General features: G+C 24.5%; 2 protein-coding genes across 2 annotated transcripts; one reads left to right on the forward strand and one right to left on the reverse strand.

The window, feature by feature from the left end:
- Nucleotides 1-6,926: 6,926 nt before the first annotated feature.
- On the reverse strand, nt 6,927-9,350 carry LOC129615767 (ribonucleases P/MRP protein subunit POP1). Its single transcript, XM_055531146.1, has one exon. It carries the CDS (start codon nt 9,271-9,273, stop codon nt 7,012-7,014), a length of 2,262 nt encoding a protein of 753 aa, XP_055387121.1. The 5' UTR covers nt 9,274-9,350; the 3' UTR covers nt 6,927-7,011.
- An 831-nt stretch (nt 9,351-10,181) lies between these two features.
- On the forward strand, nt 10,182-11,614 carry LOC129615758 (proliferating cell nuclear antigen). Its single transcript, XM_055531133.1, has 3 exons — nt 10,182-10,347; nt 10,399-10,532; nt 10,644-11,614. Exons 2-3 carry the CDS (start codon nt 10,425-10,427, stop codon nt 11,316-11,318), a joined length of 783 nt encoding a protein of 260 aa, XP_055387108.1. The 5' UTR covers nt 10,182-10,347; nt 10,399-10,424; the 3' UTR covers nt 11,319-11,614.
- The last annotated feature ends 960 nt before the right edge of the window (nt 11,615-12,574 follow it).

Below are 12,574 nucleotides of genomic sequence, written 5' to 3' on the forward strand. Positions count from 1 at the left end.
AAAATGCAGACAAATTTTTAACTATTCTACAAAATCAAAACATTTTATAAGATTTAACTGTGCTACTCATACTAATTTCAATATATTGCGAAAAAATAACCATGTTTATGAACAAGAAAGGTTAGCAACATTTGTTTATGAATACAAATATAGTTCAGTTTACACAATATATATCGCAACATACTGCGTTTCAGAAAAGATCAATTATTTTAGAAAAAAAAACACTTGAACTTTATTTCAATTTTTGAATTCAATACAGAAATTTTTTCAACCAAAGGTAAATTTAAAATTTTTTACAAGTTTTTCTATTATTATCACGTTTCTTTCAATTCTTTCAGTGTCACACTAGACCAATATTTGAAATAATAAAAAAAAAATTTTAAATCTCCAGAAATTCTCCTAACATTTTAAAACTGCCATAACCTTTATACATATCTAATCCTTCAAATTTTGGAACCTGTTATTCTCTTTTAATAATAAACTTAAAGAATTTTTTTTGTTACTTGGTGTACCTTAAATGATTTTAAAGCATATTTTATCCACATTTATAACACAAAAAAACGAGTACATTTTTTTTTATTTACATACATACATATTTTATTTCATTAGAATATAACATTTTTTTTTACACGTGACAATTTTTCCAAGAAAATATTCTTATTTCCATTTTTTTTATTCTCATTTTTTTATGAGTGAAATAACTGGTCGAAAAATGAATTTTTTTACAAGGGTAAAATTGTCATAGACATTTTTTCTTTCTTTTCTGTTAACATTATTTACAAAATAAGTGATATATTAATATTGTCATAATAATTCGTTTATAACGTTGGGTAAAATTACGTATTTCAATTTGTTCAGTTTATAATTTGCAATTTTTGACATTTTCATAAGTAATTGTATGAACACTTACATACTTAGTATGTATGAATATAAGTTTTATTTCGACCCGGTTATATAATATGCTCCAATTTTACAGGACTGATTGCTAAGTTAAAGAACAGTGTGCATTATGTCCTTCTAAAAAATTAAAAATAAACGTAAAACTTTTGATTTTAACAGGATCAGTTTGAAAGTTATTAAATGTAAAATGAATTTTCATAAATTAAATTTGTCGAAATGTCAAATGTGTATAAAATTAAGAATTACTACACGTGATTTAAGGAATTTTCTCTAGTAACCATATAAGTCCAGTATAAAACCAAGGAAATTATAAAAATTTGTCAATACAATCCACACATAATTCCTTTGAACCTTCAGTTTTAAATGACTACTTTGACAACATCAATCTTCGAACAAGGGGAATGAAACGTGTGTCAACCATTGAAGCAAAATCCTTGTGTAAACACAGGTGTTAATATTAACTAATTCTGGTTAACGAACCAAATTTTATTTGCCAATAATACGACATTTATCAATTTTTATGAAAAAAATCCTAGAATAGAAAGAAATTTTTAATATTTTAACATTCTTTTTTTTTTCCTACAATAATTTGATTGCTTTTTAACAATATTTTTATATACAATTTAATTTTTTTTTATTTTCCTTATGTAGTAGATACCGAGTCGATTGGGTTTACAAGTATAACATGTGACAATAATAATGTTAAAAATTTTTTGTTTAACAAAAAATACAAAAATATTTGAAATAAAAAAAAAATGAGAACAGGACAAAATACAGGAAATCGTTTTTTTCTCTCACTTACTGGTGTACATGTGCACTCATATACGTTCACACATACGTCTATATATTTATGAACACAAATATCAAGCAAAAACAAAATTTAAATATTTTTAAGAAATTGAAACTTTTTTTCTCTTTAAAGAATTTTATTTGAGTTTAAATTAAATTACACAAAAGTAAAAAGTATGAAAAACAAAAGAAGAATGTCAGAAAAATCACAAAATATATGGACAAAACGTCAATTATTTTCATATTTTTTGTTTGTTTTTCTTTTTTGATACAATCACAATTTTTTTTATACTTACGAATAATTTTTTTTTTATTTCCAAATTACAGATATACGTGATTTTCCCTACATTATGAGAAAAAATATTAAAATGAATGTTTTTCATGGCATTTACACATACACACACTCACTTGAATTTGTTGTTTTAGCAGAAAATTTGTGCTTTTGAGAAAAATTTTTCACTTCAAGAACACATGAGCCTCCTAAGATTTAAGGTTAAGAATATTATTGTATTTTAAAATATTTTAAATTTTGTTTTATTTCATTTTAATATTCTCCATAAAAATGATTAAAATTTACAGCTTTTATATGCCAAAAAATTATTTTATAAGAAAAACATTCTAACCATGATAATTGATAAAAAATTAAAATTATGCAATATAGACCTAAAAATGGTAAAGCTGGTCCTTAAAAATTACCGATACAAGGCACTTGGAATATAAAGGTACAATATAATAAATAATGTAAAGAAATTATTTTATAAATATGCAATAATTTCAGGCGATTCACTAATTGGGCTAATGTGTACAATACAAAACCTTAATGGAGCTGCAATGATCATTCTACATTAATTATTTTATTTTAATTCACTTAACGGTAACACTTAGATTGAATTTACCTTGTGAATTGTTCCTTTAACTTAATTTTTCACATCTTATTTTTTTAGTTTAATGTTTAATCATATAAAAGTGAATAGCTTTGAAGCTAGATTTCGAATCGGAAGATTAAAATGAGACCATTGATATTCATAGAGCAAGTTATTGTATTAGAACTAGTATTAGGAAATTAATCTGCATTATCGACAATTTAACCAGAGGAAATTTCTAAAATATATCTATGAATAATTAATAATATGTACCTACATTATATTAAATTAATAATTAAAATGTTTATGTCTGTTAACAGATTTGTGACAAATAAAATTATAATAATTACGAATTATTATATCAAATATCTTGATTAATTATAATTAAAATTAATTAATTTTGTATAATTAAAATTAATTTTTCAATATTAATAACAATATGATTTGCTTTTAATTGAAAATATATAAATTGTATATTATTTTGACAGAATTCAATATTAAATTTAAACTTTTAAAGAAATCCTTTTTAATACACATGTATGTATATGTAGATATAATAAATTTAATTATGTATATATTACTACATATGTATGCGAGTATATATTATATTGTGCCTTTTGTTCAATTCATGAAACATATTACTTACAATTTGTATATGTAGGTACTTTTCCAAGTGAAATAATTATGTATAAATATTGTAGAGATATGCCTGGGTCCGATTAAAGCGTAACTAATTGGCAATCAACTTATAATAATCGGTAAAACTAAATGAAAAAATGTACATATATATACATATATGTACTTACATATGTATATATAAATTTTTAATTTTTCTTCTCATACATATATTTTATATTCACAACAATATTTACACATCCTGTTAATTCATTAAAATAATTCTTAAAATCGGCTAAATGAAATTAAAAAGAACAATTAAGAGGAAATAATGAAACAAAAATTATTACTTACATACATACATATGTATGTTTGTATATACAAATCGAATTACCCACCTTCTTTAATTCAATTATCCCAATTATTAACACATATCAGAGCAATAAAAAGAGAAAATCTTTGCGGGCAATTTTTTTTATTATAATATTATGTACGCAAATTAAAAAAATATATATTTTGTATATAAATATAAAAAAAAAAACCTTTCATTCACCTATAGGAATTTTAATTTTTACAAAAAATTATTTTTATGTGGCATAAAAAATATAGAAAATCTTTAATTTATTTATGAATGCGTGTAGTAACAGTAAAGCAGATAGGAATTTTATAAGCCTAAAGATTCTTAAAGTCAAAATTGATTTACAGGGTTGAATCAAGAACAGAAGCATATTATGGTACTCTCTCGAATATTAGTTTTTGCAAATGCGTAAGGGAAATTCGGTTTTTAGGTTGAATATTTGTATAATCCAAGAGAGACATCAGGTTTTTGTGAACGGTTATTGTACATTTTGTTATTTGGTATAAAATAACATTCGCACTGCTGCATTTTTCTTAACGGCTCCTAAATCAGATCAGGTGGGAAGACGACTCATATTCCAGATTAAAACTCATATAATAACTTTGCCAGCTACGACTTCCACATTTTTTGAGTTGTGACCATTGTCTCTATAAAATTTTTGTTTACTCAATGAGGGTCTATACAATGTTATAATTTAATATCTTTTTCTGTTTCTTTTTTTTATATTTTCAGGGAAACTTTTTTATGCCAAGAACAACAAATAAAAATTAAAAATATTGAAAAAAAGAAAACCAACCACCAAAAAAAAGGGAATCATGTCATTTTCAGGTCATTATTTTTATTATATAATTATACACGTAAATACATTCCCACATACAATACATTCATATTATTAATACAGGAATTTTCCGCATTTCCATTTACTGATTCAATAAAATATTAATAAATATTATTCACCTATACACAATATAACATACAAATAAATTTTGCTACGAATTTCTGAAATCGAAAAAATTAAAAAAAAATTTTTATTCAATTACAAAATAAATAATGATGTTAAGGTCAAGTCCTCAATAAATAAGTTAATTCTGCAGGTTATAAATCCAAATGCAAATACATACATACAAACATACATATAATGTTTTTTTATAAGTGCATATAACCAAATTCATGAGCATTTATGTACATATGTAGATAAAGATTGTCACAATATGTAGCCACAATTTAAAAGTTGTCCTATATTTATTCAAAAAAGGGATTTTTAAAGTTCATATTAACCTTCTTACCTACTAATCAAAATATTAATTGAAAAGGACTAAGTAAGTGGTTGTGTGTACATTTGTCAAAAATCATAATATGGCTCATATACATAGTACATATAAAATGTAGTATCAGATGTTATAGAAGACTATAAAATATTTATAGATTTTTTATGCATTTAATGTAATAAATTGCATTTAAATGAAGAAATTTTAGAAAAAAAAAATCAAAATTATAAACGCCCCGGAGATGCAATTTCAAATGAAAGGGAAATTAAATATAATATAAGTATGTATGTATATGTTCAAATGGCTAATATTCCTTTAACATTTTTGTTTTATTTCCAATTTTTATTTTTTTTTAACCTAATTATATGTTGTAGATAATATCCAGCATTACGAAAACATTAAAATTAGAATTACCGATGAAGAAATTACAGGAATTGAAATAAAAATATCTAGAAATAATTATTGGCAATAAGGTAAACTTTAATAACCATTGCGATTACCACATTTCTAAGAAAATTTCAAAGAAGATAAATGTTAAATAAGAGATTTTGAATAAATATACAATTATATTACCATATTTTGACTACCAAATTTGACAGACGACAAATATTTCAAAATAGAATAATCAGAATATTATGATCAAATGTGATAGAAAGACGCATATTAGTACTATGATGTTAGTACGATAATATAGATAATTTAAAATAGATTAAACCCAAAATATATGGAACAGCACATTGACTACGTAGGAGTATTTTCACGTACTACGTATTGACTACGTATTTTCAAATTCTATTCCTAATTATTAAAAATGAAATTAGTTTGTATTTTATTGAAGAAATTTGTATTGAAATTTTTCGTATTTAAAATTTTCATTTTTAGTATTAAATTTTTTAAAATAAATATTTACAAGATTTATTACATTCCTAAAATTAAAAAAAAAAATAAAATAACTATTTTTAAAGTAAATTGTTTATAGTAAAAGTTCCTTGTGCTCATATAGATTACAATTTTTCAATGTCCAAATTTTATATTGAAAATCGAAGAAAAAATAGTATAAAAAAAAATGAATATTTTTTAATAATTCTTTCCTAAGAAAATAAGAAAATTTTTTTACATAAACTTTAAATTTAGGAAAATTTAAAAACTATTTTGTGCGTCCACACATTATATTTACATACATATATGGGCTATATCCTTGTACACATAACTTTTTTAAGAAAAAATCTCTGCTTAACTACTATGTATGTATGTATATAAAAATAGTTATAAAATATAAAAAAAATATATTAAATATATCTACCTTGACATAGAAAACTTTTCCGTATACTTATGATAATATAAGAATTTAAAGCTATTAAAATATGTACTCGTCCGTTTTATCTTCTTTTCTTCCCTTTTTTTCCAAAGATCCAATGTAAAAACTTTTATTCTACGTTCATATATTAAAAAATACAAATATCTTTAGTAATCGTATTTGTATGTATGTAATATGCATACAATATTCTTTTTCTATTTGAATTTTTTTTTTTCCTAATAATTATTTTTTTTTATTTTCTATCCAGTTAAAAGAAAATTTGTAACATCATAATTCAAGTAATTCATCTTTTCTCTATAAATTTATTCATATAAGTTTTGATAATTTTATTTTTGGTAGATAGGTGGGTTTGCTACCCACAAATTTTTGGCTTGTTCAATATATTTAAATATTTAAATATTTTAACATAATTTTAAAGATTTAAATTAGAGATTATTAATTTCAAAAACGTTCATCCGAATATATTGGTGAATCACATACAAATATGAAAAATTTGGAATGAGTTCGAAACACTACCTCAAATATTTTATTTTAATTACAACTTCCATAAAAAATATTTTTTATTTTTTTAATTAAAATTTAAAAAAAATTATTCTCTGGCTTACTTTAGTAAATAAAGAATTAGATCAAAGCTGATTAATTCTGTTCTAAATCACATTAAATATGTTTGTCATAATTGTTAAAAAAGAGTCCAAATATTCAATTTACTTGTTAGATACAAGTCAAGAATCGAAACCGAAGTTTTCTTAAAATTATTTTTTCAAATAAAATATATTTTAAAGTAAAATTATTATTTATTGTTCTCCAAAGTACATTCAGTCAATTGTTTCTTAAACAAGCTTGAAATTTTATATAAAAGAACAAATTATTTAATATCTATATTAAAAATACATAAGTGAATCATAAATTTATAGGGATTTCAAAATTAGCAACATAATAATTACGACTTGTTTTACCTCTTACAAGAATTTTATATGGTTCTTTACTTGTATTTACTAACTCTTTAAGACCTTCAGCAACAACATAACCGATTCCTATTATCTTAGAATGTATATAACTAAAATTACTATATTTTACATAGCCAATAACTTCTCTTGAACATTGTTTTCTTACACATTTCGGACTTTCAATTATCCATAATTCAGATGCTTCTTTGGCACATGAATTTTTTATGCTATTCGCTAAATTTTTCATTTTAGTATTGTATAATTTTTTATTTTGCTTATTTTTAAAGATTACTTTTGATGTATCAATTTTTACAAGACGTTGCTTTTTCTCTTCATTTTTGGATTTCTTGATTAAACAATTTTTTAAAGGTTCTGTGTAAGCAACATTCTTATATTTGGCACATTTTAAATCTTCTTTATGAGGAATACAAATTATAGAAAGATCATCAAGTTTTCCCTTTGTTTTCATTTGAATATAAATTTGTATTAAGCATCCTGGTTCCACATTTGGAAAATCTGCTTTTCTCAATAATGACTTACTAATATTTTGCAAAGATTCTAGGTCTCGTAAAACAAAAAAATTTTGTTCTGATTCTAAAGGATACCATTCATTTACTAATTCATTAAAAGGTAATTTGAAAGGACTACTTATACAAAGTTTATTATAATTGCATCGTTTATTTAAAGGTTTTTTGAAATGTCGAGATTTTAATATTAGAGCACGTTCTTCACTTTCTATTTTACCTGATACTGTATCTGGCAAAAACATATCTAAACCACTTTCTTTGAAAATAGATTGCATTTCCCGGAATCCACCAACTCTTACTTTACAAAATAACAATGATTGCCAAAATATTGAACTATAAAAATCTGGAACTATTAGATCCCAACCCCCGCCGTAACCTAATTTACTGATTGTATTATTATATGATCCTGGATTTTGAATTAGAATGACTGGTACTGTTTGTAAACAATTTTCAAACATTTTTTCCGTTGAAATAAGAGCAGTTTTTCTTACAATCTTATTATATTCAGGATCATTAATAAAGCCGACTTTTAATTTCTGTCGGATGTTTGAATTCCATAAAAAGCTCTCGGAAATTTTTTCTGAAAAATTTGAATAATTTTCAATTGTTTTTCCTTCCTGCATCCTTTCAAAGTTTCCTAAGCTACGTGGATCCTGAACGTTCAATGATATTACCATATTGGGTAATATTTGTTCAGAGTTGCAGCCTACCCAAAATTGACTTTGTAAAGTGTGATTTTCTCGATGGGATGAACTCTGCATTGCTTCTAAAAACCAACTACCCTTTACTTCATCAGCAATTTTACTTGGCCTCAATATTTTTAAAAGAACACTTTGCGATCTAGGCCCTGTTATGCGAAAACGATTAAAAGTTTGCTTTAGTTCTATTAAAGACAAATTTGTGGATTTATTTTCATAACCAGATATTATACTTGTTTCATCATTTGATGCATTTTCACCCTGAAATTTCACAAGTTCAAAAGTTTTTATTATTTCATTCAATATATTTGAATAGCAAGATGGATGTATCCAAATCCATAAAGTTCGTTTTTCACATTGTGTTTTACAAGGTTTCCACATGAAATTAACTTCTCCCAGTGCACCTCTCGGGAACATTTCGTTTTGAAAGAGTGTTACATGACCTTCACGAGCACCACTTGAAAAAGTTTTAGCACATATAGAAAGATTAGAATTTCGATTAGTTAATAGCTGGAATCGATCTTTAATGTCCGCTAAAAATCCGTTTATTTCAATACAATTATAATACGATATATCTTGAATGAGGCAAGATGCTTTTATTGCTTTATGACAAGATCGATATGATTTTTCACTAGGGCAAAATGGAATCTTGCAATTCCACTTTTTTACCATTAAAAATCTTTTGCTATGCCAAATATGAGTTTTTAGCAAAAACATCTTTTTTCTAAAAATATTTTTTCGAAGTTTCTTACTTTTCGGTTTTTTAGAATGTTGAGTCAATTTTCCAGATTTCTTCATTTGGGACAAATGCACTTTTCGATATATTTTTGGTAATCTCTTTGGATAATGTGACATTGCTCTTCTTCTCATATGCTTTGGCAAGGATTGGAATATCAAAGTTGTATTAGCTGGATATTTAACATTTTTAAGTAATGTTTTAATTTCTTTAGTATAAGCTGATGCATGTTGAAATGTTTTCACATGCTCCATTTTAATTCTTTTATTTTTAATTGCCAAACTCGAATTATTTTTATGTAAATTGTAACTTAACTTATACCTCAACAGCTGCAGACGATAGTATGCTCTTCGGTGAAATGAATAAGGAAGAAGTAAACAATAACATAACCTAACTGAAAATTCATTTTTATAACACTTTTACTATTGCCCCAAAGATGTCACTATCAGTACCAAGTTTTACAAATAAATGACAATCTTAAGAATTTTGGTATATGTTCTTGATTTTGACATTTCCGCTAAGCATTTGACATTAAATTGCTTCCAAAAATATTCACAATAGTACAATTTTTTTGCTCATTTCATTTTATTGTTCAGGCAGGAATTTTATAAAAAAAAAATAATATAATGTGTTAAGTAATATAATGGATAACCTGATTATTTTCATGTCACCTCAACAAATGTTAAATAGATTGAAAAAACTATAAAATATGACAATGTGAGTTATATTGAATGTTGAAAGAAATATATATATATATATATATATATATATATATATATATATATATATATATATATATATATATATATATATATATATATATATATATGTATATAACAATTTATTGCTTGAAACTTTTATGTATTTTTTCGAAAATAATTGTAAAATGTAATTTTAATTTTTTTTGAATGAAACAAAGGACGATTGTACAAGAGACTTTTATATCCAGTTCGCGTTCATAACTAAAATTTAAGAAATATGCAAACCTGTAACTCATTTAACTTTTCCATTACATTACATAAACAAGATTTATTTAAAATAAATGCCGAAAAATAGTTTCAACCGTGAATTCGAAAAAAATCCCTTTCAGAGAAATTTTTTTTATATAGGAATTTTCATACTTGTCATTTGAAAGCATTTCACAATCGCGCCAAAACAAAATTCTGAAAGCGCCAAAAGTAACATTTAGAGCTCACTTTCAAATAAGTATTCTTTAATATCACAAGGATTACAGGTTCCATTATTCCATTGTTACATATAAAAAACTATTAAAATAAATAAACATTTGAAAAAATTGTTTATATTTGTGATATTATTTCAATAAAAAGGTTTGTTTATGAAGAAATCTAACATTAAGTATTAAATTGTTTATTTTCTAGATATAAAAACAAAAAAAAATTTCAATATGTTTGAAGCTAGGCTTGGTAATGCTGCCACTTTGAAAAAAGTTTTAGATGCTATTAAAGATTTGCTCAATGAAGCTACATTTGATTGCAGTGATTCTGGTATTCAGGTTAGAGAAATTCATAATTGTACAACAAGGAAAATTTCCTTTTTGAAAAACTTTTCCCGGACATAATTCACGTGAGATTTGTAATTTATATTTTCTTTTTTGTTTTTATAGCTGCAAGCAATGGATAATTCACACATATCCTTGGTTTCATTAACATTACGTTCTGATGGTTTTGACAAATTCCGATGTGATAGAAATTTGTCAATGGGTATGAATTTAGGAAGTATGGCAAAAATACTCAAATGTGCTAACAATGATGATACTGTAACAATGAAAGCACAAGATAATGCTGATACAGTAACATTTATGTTTGAATCACAAAATCAAGAGAAAGTTTCAGATTATGAAATGAAATTAATGAATTTGGATCAAGAACATTTAGGAATACCAGAAACTGATTATTCATGTGTTGTACGTATGCCATCATTAGAATTTGCAAGAATTTGTCGTGATTTAGCACAATTTGGTGAATCTGTAATTATTTGTTGTACAAAAGAAGGAATAAAATTTTCAGCATCTGGTGATGTAGGATCAGCAAATATTAAATTGGCACAAACATCAACTGTAGATAAGGAAGAAGAGTCTGTTATTATTGAAATGCAAGAACCTGTAATATTAACATTTGCATGCCGATATTTAAATTCATTTACAAAAGCTACACCATTATCACCACAAGTTCAATTATCAATGTCTGCTGATGTTCCATTGGTTGTTGAATATCGTATTCAAGATCTTGGACATATACGTTATTATTTAGCTCCAAAGATTGAAGATGACGAAAGTTAAAAATATAAAATGAAAATTTGAACAATTCAAAAAAAATTTTTTTTCAAAATTCATTATGCACTGATTGATTGAGTAAGATAAAATATTTAATTTTTTTTTTTTTTTTGCAATGGAACTTAAATAAGTAGGTACTAAAAGAATATTGTTTGAAAATTCTAGAATTTTTAGCACAAGATAGTAAATTACATTATAAGGTCGTATAACTATAAATACTTATAATTTTTTTTTTAGGTTTTACTTACCAATAACAAATAATTTTTTTTAATAATAAAATAAAATCTTTCGCATTTAAATTATATTTGCTTTTTAGACTTGTAGAACTGAACCCACTTTATTTGAGACTTTCATAATTGAGCCTAGTCTTTACCAAAATGGAAAAAGCTTAAGATTTGGTTATCGTTTTAAAATCGATTCTTGGTACACTCTACACAAAGGACTTCCACAATATTTATATGGTTTTTAAAACTAAATCGATTGCTATTATTAAATTGCCAGTTTTATAAATGTGCCTTGGTTGGCTACCTACATATGCATTGTATTTTAAATTCTGAACGTGATTAAATTTAATCGCATTTAAAAAACTTTTCACACATCTAATAATGTTTTTAAAAACACATGTACCTATAAGAAAGAAGAAAAAATCCGAATATATGTACATACATACTACTAACCACCAACCTATCGCAAAGATTTCTTGTGTTTACCATTACCAATTCTAATAGATTTTAATTTTTAATAATTTGTTTTCCATACTTGGGTGGGTTAAGTTATATTTGTATTTTTCTGCAGGTACTGCGATTTATTTTAATATTTGCTAGTGTAGTAGCTTTTAGTCTGATGGCTATTTTTAAAACTGAAGAAAAGAAAAAATGGAAACTATTCTACTGTGTTTAAAAATATCTCAATTATATTTGAAAAGCTCTAAGCTAACTTAAAAAAAAACCTTACGCATAAATAAAATAATTTCAGTTTTTTTAAAAATATTTGATTCAATTATTCTCTTTCCGGTCTAATAGATAGGGGAGGGGGTAGATAGGTAGATGGGTAGGTAGGTAGGTACCTACCTAATTCTCTTTAATGTGATTTAAATAATAATGACAATTTTTCCTTTTTATTCTCGTTGAAAAAGCTCAACGAAATAAAGACCATTTTTATAAAGAAGTCATCAGAAACAAAAATTATTATTACTTTTTTTTTCTTTATGTAAATGTTCTTTTATGTGCAAATATACGTCAGTATATTTATAGACATATGTA

This window comes from Condylostylus longicornis, unplaced genomic scaffold (assembly GCF_029603195.1).
Source record: "Condylostylus longicornis isolate FDR11 unplaced genomic scaffold, ASM2960319v2 ptg000005l, whole genome shotgun sequence".
Lineage (NCBI taxonomy): Eukaryota > Metazoa > Arthropoda > Insecta > Diptera > Dolichopodidae > Condylostylus > Condylostylus longicornis.